Source organism: Trematomus bernacchii, unplaced genomic scaffold (genome assembly GCF_902827165.1).
Source record: "Trematomus bernacchii unplaced genomic scaffold, fTreBer1.1, whole genome shotgun sequence".
Lineage (NCBI taxonomy): Eukaryota > Metazoa > Chordata > Actinopteri > Perciformes > Nototheniidae > Trematomus > Trematomus bernacchii.
Genome location: NW_022987778.1, coordinates 3,059,481 through 3,074,581, shown reverse-complemented (window position 1 = coordinate 3,074,581; position 15,101 = coordinate 3,059,481). Strand labels below are relative to the sequence as shown.

The 15,101-nt window shown below is 39.1% G+C and overlaps 1 protein-coding gene and 1 long non-coding RNA gene across 3 annotated transcripts in view; one reads left to right on the top strand and one right to left on the bottom strand.

Annotated features, from left to right (window-relative positions):
• The window catches only part of map1ab (microtubule-associated protein 1Ab), a 70,548-nt gene extending 68,200 nt beyond the window's left edge, over window positions 1–2,348 (top strand). For both annotated transcript variants that reach the window (XM_034149199.1, XM_034149200.1), the window contains 2 exons: window positions 192–424; window positions 1,777–2,348. In XM_034149199.1, coding sequence (XP_034005090.1) covers window positions 192–424; window positions 1,777–1,932 — 389 coding nt within the window. In that variant the 3' untranslated portion in view covers window positions 1,933–2,348. The remainder of the gene's footprint in view (window positions 1–191; window positions 425–1,776) is intronic.
• A 7,010-nt stretch (window positions 2,349–9,358) lies between these two features.
• On the bottom strand, window positions 9,359–12,121 carry LOC117497288. Its single transcript, XR_004557364.1, has 3 exons — window positions 12,079–12,121; window positions 10,004–10,044; window positions 9,359–9,926 (listed from the first exon to the last, which is right to left on the bottom strand). It is a non-coding gene; the product is annotated as an uncharacterized LOC117497288 (long non-coding RNA).
• Between the last annotated feature and the right edge of the window lie 2,980 nt (window positions 12,122–15,101).

Below are 15,101 nucleotides of genomic sequence, written 5' to 3'. Positions count from 1 at the left end.
TGAGGTAGGTGCACATTCAAATGATGGATGTGCAGCACATGTATTATTCTCCGTCGAAGCACTGATTTCTATGAATAAATGATTGAACAGAATATAATTTCTTCAGTTGAGGACAAAGTTGATCTTTGCTTCTGCTGTGCAACTACGATAATTGCCTCCTCATGCTGTTTTAAATATGTTTTCACCTTCAGGCACCAACCCCCAGAAAGTTGGCTCTGTTGTTCCCCCTGGACCCCCCATCTATGTGGACCTGGCCTATGTGCCCAACCACTGCAGTGCCAAGAACGTGGACCAGGAGTTCTTCAAGAGGGTGCGAGCGTCGTACTACGTGGTGAGCGGGAACGACCCGGGCAGCGGAGAGCCGAGCCGAGGAGTCCTGGACGCCCTGCTGGAGGGCAAGGCTCAGTGGGGCTCCAATTTACAGGTACAACCTCCATCAGTCTATCTGTGCCTCTGTTAGAAAAATATCACTCGTCGCCGGCTTGAGCTTCAATAATCAGGATACATGTATTTATGATCCTTGCAAGAATGAAAGTATTCATCACATACAGAGCATTTGGTCCAACTAGTTCCTGAACAGTGTCCTTCACATGCTGATATTCAAGAGATGGAGGAATACCGGTTCAAAGCAGGATTCAATGTTTAGTTCAGATTAGCTAAGGCCCACGTCAGCAATACACATGACAGTCATAGCCTATGTCTATCTCCATAGAGGCTCAGTCATCATGTTAATCACATAGCTATCATATGCCTAAAACAGTCCTGACGCTCTTCTAGGTAATCATACATCCTGTCACGTACACAGCTACGTACTGTAGGGCCTTAGTGGGTGCAAAACCCCAAAAAGCATAAAAGGGCTTCTTTAAAACCCTGCCTTTATTTTGTTAAATGCCGGCGACCAGTTCTAACTGGTTACATCAGCAACACACTTGAACAAACCTTTACTATGCTTTGATCATACTGTATGTTTGAACAACTAAAAAGTCTTAGTTTGTGATATCTACTTATATCGTTGTGATGCATTTGCAATTAACAAACTGCTATCCTGGAAACAATGATGATAGTATCCCTTCCTCGCTCAGCAGTATTGTGCTGTATGGTTCTGTTCTGTGCTAGCTTAGAGAGAATGATTAATGTTCTATATGTTCCTGACCTTGCAAATATCTGCATGCAGCATCAATCTGTATAAGAACCTAAAATATCCTCTGTTCCTGGCTCTCTCGCTCACATTACTGACTTGACTGATCCTGCAGGTCCATCTGCAGATAGTGAAATACAAATGTTATATAAGAACAGTGTTGGACTTTTTGCTGTATAACATTTAAAATGTCCCCTCACTTCCCTCTAATTCTGTATCGCAGACTGAAAACTCACCTGTTTTGACTGCATCTCAACAAAAAACACAAAAAAACATCTCTTTTGTTCGTAGCACTTACAAAGGATTTGGTTTTAAGTGAAGCTAATGCAGTAGCACTTAATCTGGTCGGGCTTATAGATAGGAAATAACCCTTTCCCAGTTTGTTTCTCCATGGTTGAATAATAATAATACACTTTAGCACCTGATGTTTAGCCCAAAGTGCTTTACAGAAAACATAACAACAATATTAAAATAAATACAGAACAAGATGAAACATCCAAAGTGATCCTAATGAAATGCCCTTGAATTAAAGCTGACAAGAAATTAAAATAGCTTAAAATAAAGAAATAAAATGCCCTTATTGTAACTCGTTTTGGATAAAACCATCGGCTAAATGAAATGTATTGTGACCCCGTCAGGTGACTCTGATCCCGACCCACGACTCGGAGGTGACCCGGGAATGGTACCAACAGACCCACGAGAAGCAGCAGGACCTGAACATCATGGTCCTGGCCTCCAGCAGCACCGTCGTCATGCAGGACGAGTCCTTCTCTGCCTGCAAGATCGAGTTCTGAGCTTCACGAGCTTCACTCCCCCCGCTGTGACCCCCCCCTCCCATCTCTCCCCTCCCTCTCATCTGTTCTCACTCAAAGCAAAGCGACCAGCGCTGCTTCAAAGCTCTCAATGCATTTGCCGCAGCGCTCAATACACTAGATTCTGTTCGCTGAAATCAAAGTCAAAATTGTGGGTTTATGCTTTCATGTGTCAGTTAGGGTTTTTCATCTGTTACTTAACCGTAAGCCCTAAAACACTCCTACACTAGCACTAGGTGAAAAAATATTCGTAATAACATAATGACGCTTTATTTGACTCGTATAACAGATGCATTGATACATGTATTCAGCCACAGTTACACGACAGAAGTGTAGTTCTTAAACTGTTGGCTTAATTCCAAATTAACTCAGAAATCTAATCATCTAACATTAAAAAAATGTTAAAAAAATGTTTTACCTAAATGAATCAGTGATCAAAAATGTGTTTGGATTGTATTCACAGTTTTATTTTCAATGCACAGGATTTGCAATTCTGATCAGTAGCTGCTGGATTTACTCAATACATACGACATGAATCGATGTAATGTAAAAGACAAAAAAACAACACTTCTTGTAATTCGTGGTGACGTTTTAGGAGGTGCCTGAGGTTGCCACTGTTTGAGATTTTACTTCTCGGCTTTCTCTCTTAAGCTGCTGCATGGTGCTTGCGTTTTAGCTGAAAATCGTTCAGAACTGCGTAGGGTTAACCCGTTCTTTAGCCAAGTGATGGATGCAGTTTAGAGTAGATAGGTTACTGTTTGGCTGTGATTCAATAGGCAGAAGGACGATGTTTGCACACTACAATGGCTACTCTTTAAGTCTTCATCATGCTCTGTGTGTGTTGTATGACCTCCAGTACAAACATGTGTCTATATCAATACAGAGGTTATGTTAAATAATTAGATATAATGCAGGAAATGATGAAGCGAATGCAGTGTTTCTGATTATGCATTTGAGAAGAAGGTTCATGTAGAATGATCTGTACTTTCCTCCTGTTCAGCGACATGTCTCTGTCAGTATCACAAAATGACGAGAAAGGAAAATAATGTGACTAATGTAGCAACCGAAGGGAGAGTTAGAAGTGGGAACGGCAATATATATATTTATCACTGCGGTTGTATTTCAGGACAATAAGTGGGTGTTACAGGAGGCGTTTTTCATGTGCCTTTAGCTTGAGGTTTTAAAGAGGAAGGGGTAGTTGAAGGACAAGTCAGCCATTGTGAGGCGGAGCGAGAAACCAGGGTAAAACAAAGAAACCAAGAACACAACTTTGAAATAAAGGACCAGTCAGTTTATACCAGTACGCACAAATCGTATCCACACAAATAATACACTCAATAACTAAAGAGCTCTTTAATCAAATTCAGCATTAAAGCCACTTTTAAACAAATATGAATGTCTTTGAGCGAAGTCTTGCACATGATAGGTATGTCATTTTCTGAGAGTTTAGGGTTGGGGTGAAGTAGTTTGAGCACAGAGAGTGAGTGTGGTGATAGAAAACTACTTTTACCTGTATTATAGAATAATGTAAAAACAGTCGATCTTATATATAAAGAAGCAATTATTCCCAATATTATTCCCAGAGAAATATTTATTACAGAATGAGCATGAATGATTATGTGCTGGATGCTGATTCAAAGTGAATGTCTTTGCAATAGTTGTGTACGTGTGTGTGTGATATATGACACACTCGATACACACTGTTTTCTGACGGTGAGTCCTCTTAACTGGTTCAGCATGAAAGGCCTTTCTGCTTCTTCACAGAGAGTCGCTCACATTGATTTTAAATGAGGCCAAGTTGTATTTCTTTATTTATATCAAAAGATTTAACAAAATAATTTACTTTTTTAAAATAATTTTGTTTTGATTTGTATTCTTTTACTAATATTTATTATATTTGATTTCTAAGAAATACATTTCTGCCGACATGGCTCATCACAGGCTTGTTTTTTTGTGTGTGTTAAGGACTGATATGAGGCCAGTGTGGGCGATGGAGGAAAGGAGGCTTGGATTTACAGAAAGCACTTTGTTTGAGCTATTGATCGATCCAGATGTTGCCAACTAAAAGCAGAAAGGATCCTCTGCTTGTATAGTTTAACTAAACTTAATTATTTCTCTCAATCTATTTCAAAAACAGCTAGAGCGTGTTGTCAGAGTTTGTGCCATTTTCTTTCCCTGTGTAACGCTCACACGTGTTTATACCTCATCTTCCCAAGCCTCCGTGCTCTCTGCTCTGCCTGGCCTCCCCTAACATTATACTGTCCATTATGCACTTTCTGAGCCTCGATATGCATCTCATGCTTGTGATGAATCCGAGGCAGACTTCTTATTTCATCCCACTGGGGAGAGTTTGATGCAGGTTGTATATTAAACAGCTGGAGAACGCACAAGTACACTGGAGGGCACACTTAGAGGAGAGGAAAGGTTTACATTGACTCATTTAAAAAGTCGTTGTCTGGAAATCAGATTTTGTGGAGGGTCGGATATGTAGTGTCTTTCAAATATTGTCTTTAAGTTGGCAGATTCCAAATACCCAGCCTTGAGGTTTTCAAGGCACCAGTAGAACGCTGTGAATCGCTCGATACTGAACTGTGTGACCACATGCAGAAGCTGAATGCACTATAGAGGAGATCTATTTTTCTGAATGTTGAGTTGGTACTACCATGCGATTGCTGCTGGATCAAAACAATAGAGAAAATAAATAAAAATGAAAACAAAACACACCAGCCTTGACAGAGAATACATTGTGTGGAGCGGAGGATGAGAGCAGAAACGGTTTGATGTTTTGACGACGCTGTCATTACGACTGTTCTGCGTCATTCCTGATGGGACAGAAAGCAAGGGAGGTCCCGTAACAAACACATTAACACTAACACAGAAATAGTACTAAATGCAACGTTAACTTTTTCCTGAAAATGACTTGAAACACATGCAGACTCAAAAAACAAAACATGGATGAAATGAAACAAACGCCACATGTACATGTATGTACTGTGCACAGATTGTACATATCGCTCTGGAGAGAACAAACCTGAAAGATATATAACACACTGTCCTGTTAGCCGGTTTTAATGACAATACTCTCAAAACTACTTCAAGATAAAACGCTGACAAGATACAGAACGAAATACAAATCTATCAGTTCAATCTCATCGCCATCGCTGCATCGAAATGAAGATTTCATTTGATCTCAACATGGTGTCATCCATCCATTTAATCTCTGCATGTGATTTATTTAGTTATAATCCTGAATGTAGTTGTTTAACATGGAAATAATAATACAAAATACAATGCTATTTTAAAGAGGTATATTTGAAAAAAGAACAAAAAAAGCGTATTGTCTTAACTGGTCCTGAAATACAGTGATATAATAATATAATACTGGGCTGTGCTTTTATTGTTTGCCCTGTTAACATGTTGTTAAGAAACGCTGTATTGGTAGTTCTGTTTGATTCTCTCTTTTCTTTTTGCATTGTATTAATCTTAGTTACGTTTCTCTTCCTCAGCGCAATATTCAATATCTCTCTGTCTTTAAATCTAACTTGTAAAAGTAGAACTACTTCAGATTCATTGTAAAAGGGAAACAGCCTGGTGATCATCTATTAAAGTACATTTAAATCTCACTTTGTGTGTGTTTTCATGTCTCCTTTTATTATTTACAGGTCGTTTTATATGTCAAGACTGTATCTCAAAGTGATAGGGAGTAAGTAAATGCATTTCATGATTTTTTAAAACACATCACAGTACTCAAAATAAAGAAAACGAATTACTATTAATGACTAAACAAGACCACAAGTCTATAGCCATGCTAGCACTATATTTGGGCATGGCAGTGCTTTTAAAGCTAACACGGTCATTTGACATACAGATGTGGAAAAAAGTCTTTTTATGCAAGTGGCAAGTATGTCTTACATTTTTTGCACTCAAGGCTCAAGTCATTTAGCAGTTTACACCAATTTAAAATGTCTCATTTTGCATTCTTTCATTTGTTTTTGTGTGAAAACAATTTAGTTTTCTATGCAAATGAAATCATGTGTGGTATCTTTATACAATCACATAACATTATTTCTAAACCTTTCTGTCCTGCCACTTGTAGATAATGTTGAATCAAACAAAGTGCTGGGGATGAACAGCCTTAAGGAATAAAAGGGAAAATAATTGGATTTCTCGTAAACCTTTTAAAAAACATTCTTTTATTTCCAATCTAGTATTTTTCTATCAGATGAATGAACTCGAAGTGAAGTCCTGAGTCATTGATTATTGGAGTCCGAGTTAAGCTGCAAGTCTTTTTTGATTTAAGTCGAGTCCTACAGTATGTCATCAAATCGTTAACTCGACTTACTTGACTTTAACTTGAGTCCTGGAAACATTACAGAAACAACCGTCATTATAATAAAAGTGTCTCCCTAATATTGTGTTGCTGTGCTTGCCCCTGAAACAAAAATCAAATAAGTAGATACATAAAGTAGAAAAGCAGTTTTTGCCTACATTTTAAAAACGTACCTCGGGAGGCGTGTGGCGCAGTGGGCTAGTGCGTTGGTGTTCGGATCACGGGAGCACAGGTTCAAACCCCACTGCAGTCAGCATATCGTTGTGTCCCTGGGCAAGACACGTCACCCCACATTGCTCCTGTGGGGATTGCCCACATTATTGAGTATGTAAATCGCTTTGGATAAAAGCGTCTAACAAGTAACATGTAATGTAATGTATTTTAGACTGATCCGTCACAAAATATGACATGGCAGTTGCTACAGTATAAGTTAAGAAATACACCTTAATGGGTTTCTGTAAATACATTTAGTTCGGCGTAATTTATAAATGAAGTAGTGAGCTTTTGGCCTCAGTTTGAGAGACACGTCTGGATCATTTGATTTGTCACGTTGAAATCCTCCAGCAGCACCGCTCACTCCTCACACTCGACTTGTCAAAATAACTTAGCAGTTTTCTTGTTAATGTTGACAGATCTCTGACTGAGCAGCGAGGTAAATAAAAAACTCAATACATGTTCTCCCAGAGGAAAGGGAGCGGGATGGAGAATCGATCTTCTGCAAAATCAACCCTGAAGCATCTCCACCTGAAGCTCCTCCTCCTCTGACCCGTTACACACCGAGGAACCACTGATTTATTATCACGTCTCACATTTAATCTATGATCTATCCCCACAAGTCAAACACAGGAACAAGCTTCATCGTTTCTGAACCTTCATCGTTTTTACCAGACTCCACTCTTAGTTTTTGGAATAACCCTGAACAACCTGCACATAGTGTAGTACAGACCTCAGTGCATTTACAGTAAGTGTACATTTTGAACACGTGTATTATGTCTATAGCATGCTATGTTTATATTTTATTAGTAGTAGATTTGTCTGTTACATTGTAAGCAGGGTTCTTACACCTTTTCCAAAGTCAAATTCAAGCACTTTTCAAGCACTTTTTCAAGGTGCATTTCAAGCTTATCAAGCATCTTACAGCTGTTGTAAATTACATATTTATATACACATACCTATCCTCAAATGATTATTTCCCTACCTCACATTAAATCAGATGTTCTTTATGCTATAAACAACCAAATGTGTGTTTCGTGATAGCATTCTACATGAGGATGAAAAATTAAAGAAAAATAAAACAAAGTTTAATATTTTAAAATGAGTGACCCATCTGTAAGTAGACTGGGCATCCCATATAACCTGGCTGAGCCAATATACAACAATCAGCCAAATAACTTTTCAATAAATTCTCTATTAACATGTTGGAGGTCCTTAGGTTGGCAGTCAACATAAGGCCTACAGTATATGCACACATATACTGTATAAACTCAAATGTGAATTTTCCTTCACATTGAATCAGCAATCAGAAATTATGCAAATCAAATCAACTTTCAATCAGTCTTTTAGCTCCTTGAGTTGAAAAAGCAAACCAAAAACCTGCACAGAACACTGCACTGAATCATTCAAGGTAAGGCTAAACAGCTTACGGCCTGTTAGGGAGTGTCTTTCAGTTCCTTGAGTTTGTCAGTTACAGTAGCTGTCTCTCCAAAGTCTCAGGATGTCTTTCCTTTTCCTTAGCAGCTCTTCGAAGGCCATTGGGCTTGGAGATGAAGCTTAGTTTTCTTTGTATGCAACTGTGTACTTCTTCTACTCCACTACAGTTCAGAGGTAAATGGTGTACTTTTCCTCCAGTTCAGAGGTAAATGGTGTACTTTTCCTCCAGTTCAGAGGTAAATGGTGTACTTTTCCTCCACTACAGTTCAGAGGTAAATGGTGTACTTTTACTCCACTACATGTACTTAATACCTTTAGTTACTTTACAGATCTGGATGAATGATGTGAAATATAACCAAGTGTTAAATCAGACTTTAGTTCCACCTGGAGTAAATTCACAAGCTACCCTGCAGTATACAAAGTCATTCAAACTAGCTGCACCTTTACCAGCCTTGATAACACTTTAATGATCAATCATTATAAAACATATCATATATATATATTATTCTGAAATGGAGCCTCAGTGACTTTTGAGATATCACCCTCTTTCAATCCCAAGAAAACATTCCTCCTCAAAGACACATTCACCTCTGACAGACTTTCACTTGTGGACTAGAGTTATCCTGTGGATGAACTCAAGAAACTCCTTCCCTCATTTCCCAAAGTGCAGCCTCTCCTACTAATAGGTGCAGGAACGCTCCTTCATACCTCAAGGAACTACTCTCCTCACAAACCTCCACACGCAACCTCCATTCTACAACCAACCATCTGCTTCCCCCCCCAGGACCAAACTCTGCACCATGGGGGGGGGGCTTTCTGTTCACCTGTGGAATTCCCTCCCAGACAAACTGAGGACTTCACAGACCACTGACTCCTTTAAGAAGGGCCTAAAAACCTTTTTTTAAAAGCCTTGTATTAACCTGTTAAGACCTGAGCCTGTTTTTCAGGTCTCAGGCTCGAAAATGACATTCCCAGAACAAATGACCATATCTTCCCTTCTAAAAGGGTTAAATTAATAATCTTTGTTCTCAAAGTAATGATAAACCTGTGAGTTGGATGTAGAAGAGTCAGAATCAATATAGATGTTTTTTATTTTAAAGAAAATTCAGATTGAACATAGTAAAAAACTGTAAATTATAGTGTCCGTCCAAAAATTCTTTTTTACTCATAGTGAAAACTACCCTTGGATGATGGGTTAGTAGACTAAAAGCTTTAGGAATCCAAAGTACAACATATAATAAGTACCCTGTATCAAGATTGATGCAAAACAATTGAAATTTGACCTTTTTAGAGAGATTTAGCCAAAAAACCCCACTTCTGGGGTCATTTGGGTGGATTTGACCTATCTCTGGCCCCCCTTGGTCGATTTTGATGAATGAAATCTCTTTATAACCGCTAGAGCCAATGGAATCGAGGGGAAGTTCTACACACATCAACATGTTAACAAATAAGGAGTGAGAGTGACGCGTGGCCAAAACCGGAAGCTGCACACCGGAAGGTGGCTACCATTAGCAGCTAACTTATTTGCTCCGAATTTTACATACAAATGGAAATTATGGATTATAAATAATTTTTTCAAACCGACAGTCACATTATCAACCCATGGATCAACCTATACAGCCTCATTGACCGGGTCCTGCGTCCCACTCTCAGTATGCAGATATCCGGATGACTACATCGTTCAAAGTGAGGTGTTGGGGCAGGTAAAGGCGGGGCTCGAAGCTAACCTGAAGAAGAGTGAGTTTGGGTATCTGGGGTCGATGGAGTCTCCTCTTTGGTGCCGGGATGGGTGGGAGGTGGTGGTAGGTAGCAGCAGGTGTATGTGCAACACATATTTATTCTTAAGAAAAGCTTTAAGTACAATTGATTGTTTTTGTTCATTTAATATTGAGGAGAGCTAACAGGAAGTGTCTCATCAGCTGCAGCCTTCTTCTTTATTTTCCAAAACGCCTCCACGCTCCTCTTTACGTCTCAAACTCGCCCCGTGATGAATAAACTGTGAACAAATAAAACCTGAGCTCCATTAAAGAGTTTCATATCTTGATGAATGGAGGATATGGTTTCAGTACTCACAGGTCTTCGGGATCGTGGCTCTGAACGGCTCATCATTGATCCTGTAGGGATGAACACAATCCAACAGTTTGAGATCCAGTTTAAATAAGTGTTTGTTCTTTGAGTCAGCTTCAGAGTCCAGGGGGCTATACTACGAATCAAGATTTTCGTTTAGCAAGCTAACTTCAGGGGTTTCCGGTCCTACGAAGCTGGTTCACTTTTTAGCGGGCTAGATAACTTATTCTGAACGGCTATCCTCCGGAGCAGGATAGGTTCCAGGATAAAAGCACTGCCTGCTGACCAATCAGAGCTCAGTGTGCGGAGTTTAAAGCGATCAATTCATATGACAGGAGGAGAAAGGAAATACAGTTTAAACTGCCGTTGCAGGAAAGACAGCCGGCCAAAATCACCGACTGTGTGAACGTGAAAATGAATAGAATATCACCTCCCATCTTCAGAGCAATCTGACTATTATAACATTAGCGTTAAGAAAGCTTACTTAAATATCTGCCACAACATAAGTAACCTACAGTCCGCGGCACTGTGAGTGCAGACGTACCCCATTATCATTCATATCACATGATATCACATCATAATGTATCATATATTTCCTTATCTGAGTCAGCTTCTTGAGCCGTATCTGGCCGTGCAACACTCACAGTGTCACATACTGTATGCAGAAGTATTATTTTAAGCAACACATTAAGTTGACACTCGAGTCAAATGTAATTAAAGTCAGATCCACTCGTGTCTTGGACGGGGCAGCAGTGATATCATAAAACTGTTAATGAACGTATTCAAACACTTTTTCTTTTACCAGCAGTATTCACCTTGCAGCTGCAACTATGTGGCTTTTATCCTGGATAAAGTGTTTAAGTCATGGATGTTTAAAGTTTAACGTCTTCATATTTGTCTAATATTAGTTGACTTTTCATTCAGGAAATATATGACGCGCTGCGCTGTCAGTACACGGCTTGTCCATGTTTGTGATTGGTCGAATGCTCCAAATACCACCCCTTTTATGTGAACGCGCACCTAACTAGATAGGACACGGCTGGCTTGCGGTCGAGGTGATAGCCAGCGTCGTAGGACAGTTTAGCGAGAGCGTTTTTTTTTTTTGGATTTAGTCAGCCGGATAACTCAAAACATATCCAGGATATGTTGAACTAGATTCGTAGTATACCCCCCTGATCTCATGCTTTACATCCCATCATATCTTCTCTGCAAACACTACGACTGCCACAGCTCTCAGTTGCATTACAGGAAGTAGTCATTGGTCTAGATCAGGGGGGGTCCAAACTTTTTTCACCGAGGGCCACATACAGAAAAATATATAAAGGTCTGGGCCGCTCACTAGAGGTATGTTGCCTCATAAGTTAAGTTATAAGTCAGAAAACTCAATCAAATGAAGGTAAAGGATGCTTGTTACTTGAAGATGCTTTAAGAAACAAAACAGCTCACAGCTCTCCAGAGGGTTTACTTTATTCTGTTAGCAGCTCATTCCTTAAAGCAGGAGCTTCAGATTGATTATAATTACAGGAAGTATGAAGGGTTTATTTCACGCTTGTTATAACAATAAGTTATTGGGCTTTTTTCTTATCAAGTTAGATTTGTTAGGAAATGTTTTCAGCTTTAATTGACTGAATTTATTTTAAAGGTGGGCTTATTAACACATGAATACTACTGTGTAATATATGTGTACATATATATTTAAGAAGTACAATACAATACAAGACAAGCACAAGTTTCATTTGTGGGCCGTATTTCATTATACTTTCAGAATTTGCTGAGGGCCGATTCCGAGGGCCGCATTTGGCCCCCGGGCCGCAGTTTGAACACCCCCGGCCTAGAAACTAAAAACATCCCATAAGAACAGACTACCTTTCCCACTCTTCTGTAAAACCCCATACGTATGTCTGTTAGAGAGTTGATTACTAAAGTGTGGCTTTGCATGTTCAGCTGGCCTTCTATAGTAGATGGAAGAATGAGAGAGCCTGCAGTCAGTGGGTAACATCACTGATCTGTTTCCCCAGTGAGAGAAACACCTCCCTGTGGTTCATACAATACTGCTGAACCAGCAGAGACCCCTTACTGACCAGAGAGTCTCCAGTCTGCAGTCTGGACTCTCCAGAAGATCTCTCAGCAGCTCCACTCCTGAACCCTTCAGATCGTTGTTACTCAGGTCCAGATCTCTCAGATGGATGTTGGACTTCAGAGCTGAGGCCAGAGCAGAACAGCTGATCTCTGACAACCAGCAGCTCCTCAGTCTGAATAAAGAAAACATGATGAGGATACAAATCAGTTTATAATCAGATGTGTTACTCAACATTGAAATGAATGGGAACAAAAACACATGTCTTCTTCAGAAAGTCAACTTTATCCTGTAAAACTAATATTACTTCAGATTACCTTTATTCAGACGCTATGGTTTACTAAATATTAAAAACATAGATTTACTTTGAACAACTAACATCTATTAAAGTTCCTTTAAGAATCAGTTAACATGTATCTCTGCAGTTCTTACTTTAGTACCTACAATAGAAAGTATGAATAAAAGAACATTTACAACTTTATGGATGTAAGTTAATGATGTGAAGAATCAGGTTGAATAACTAATGAAACATGAGGTCTCCAGCAGTAACAGAGAGTCAGTGAACTGACATGAGAGTCTCCAGTCTGCAGTCTGGACTCTCCAGAAGATCTCTCAGCAGCTTCTCTGAACCCTTCAGATCGTTCCCACTCAGGTATAGATCTCTCAGATGGATGTTGGACTTCAGAGCTGAGGCCAGAGCAGAACAGCTGATCTCTGACAAACTGCAGTCCATCAGTCTGAATAAAGAAAACATGATGAGGATAAAAATCAGTTTATAATCAGATGTGTTACTCAACATTGAAATGAATGGGAACAAAAACACATGTCTTCTTCAGAAAGTCAACTTTATCCTGTAAAACTAATATTACTTCAGATTAACTTTATTCAGACGTTATCGTTTACTAAATATTAAAAACATAGATTTACTTTTTACAACTAACATCTATTACAGTTCCTTTAAGAATCAGTCAACATTTATCTCTGCAGTTCTTACTTTAGTACCTACAATAGAAAGTATGAATAAAAGAACATTTACAACTTAATGGATGTAAGTTAATTATGTGAAGAATCAGGTTGAATAACTAATGAAACATGAGATCTCCAGCAGTAACAGAGAGTCAGTGAACTGACTCGAGAGTCTGCAGTCTGCAGTCTGGACTCTCCAGAAGATCTCTCAGCAGCTCCACTCCTGAATCCTGCAGAGCGTTGAAACTCAGGTCCAGATCTCTCAGATGGATGTTGGACTTCAGAGCTGAGATCAGAGCAGACCAGCTGATCTCTGACAAACTGCAGCTCCACAGTCTGAATAAAGAAAACATGATGTAAGTTTAGAAAACAATGTTCCTGTTTGAAATAACTCCAGGTTTAATAATCTGTTCAGAGTTAAACAGGGTTTTAAAGGTCTCCTATCATGCTATTTTTAGGCATATATTATGGGTCTCAGATATACACAAATATATAAAAACATGTCTATGATGTGTTTTGCTGCAAATATCAAACAGATCATGCATTTTAGAAATCCCTCATATCCCTCTGTTTCAGGTGTTAGAGAAACGCAGGTTCGGGTCCTTAGCTTGAAAAAAGAGGAGGTGGAGCTAATGCCTGATCAGAATTACCCGGCAAATTCAGCTAAATGCTGCCGTGATTGATCATGTTCCAAACCATATCAAGGATTATCTCTGAAACAGTATGGAGCTCAAACTCTTTCTCTCTCTCAGGCTTACCACAAGGTGAGTTCCTTTTTATTTCCTGCTTCTTCACACATGCTCTCTCCAGTACAGGTTAGCTCTGAGTGTTAGCGATGCTAATGTAAACACAGACCATATTACTTCCAGAACACGTCTCATTGTTTCTGACAGCAACGTTTCTGATTGGCCCGTGGGTGTAAAGCCCGCCCACATTTTAGTATGTCGTCATGACGCAGCAAATCTGGATCAGCTCCGTTGTTCCCCCCTTTTTAGAGATGTGGGTACGGAGGAAAAGAGAGAGGGTTTTATTTCCTGACACTTTGTGAGTCTCCTGACACCGGGGACACACCGGGGACACATGGTGATGTAGAAAAGACATCAAAAAGTGCATTTTGCATGATAGGTCCCCTTTAATGTCAGAGATGATGCAGAAAGAATCCACTGATAATCTGGAACTTTGACTTTGATCAGATCTGAGGAAGCTCAAACACTCTCCCTCACACATTCAACTTCTCTTTGTTACTCTGATCAATATTCAGTCATTAGCAAAAATGGAAGAAACAATTTTAATGTCTTTTTTTCAAATTCAGAAAATGATAAACACAAACAGATGAAGTTCAGTCAGTGAACTGACCTGAGAGTCTCCAGTCTGCAGTTTGGACTCTTTAGTCCAGAACTCAGCAGCTCCACTCCTGAATCCTCCAGAGGGTTGTAACTCAGGTCCAGATCTCTCAGGTGGGAGGGCTCAGACTTCAGAGCTGAGGCCACGACTTCGCAGTGAGCCTCTGAGAGTCCACAGTCAGTAAATCTATAATAACACATATATTACAACATGTGTTAAAAAAGAGGAAACGTAATGACCTCAAGCATTTGATGAACTAAATATTTGACATATGTTCTCATTGAGATTTGCTGTTAGTCAATTTTATATATAATTATATATAATAATAGAGTGTAATGTGTTGTCAGTGTGATCTGATCACAGGTCTGTGCTCCTGCTGTCACTGACTGTTACCAAAAGAAACAGAAATTACATAAATCACATGACAATATTAGAGATGTACATATTTAAATGTTAATTAATATTTAGATGTGAATGATGGATGTTTTGGCTTCTCTGAGCATCTGGAAATGTATTGTGCATAACAAACACAGTTAACAAACCAATAAAGTCTCAATATTTTAAACTAAATACCATCAGATGTTCTCACTATATGCACTGTAAAATATTACCATGATTTCACAATATTTAGCTGTAATATTTTACAATAAATTACTGTTTTACCACTTTACAGTCTTTACCTGTAATGTTCACAATATAATACTGTAATTTTGAATT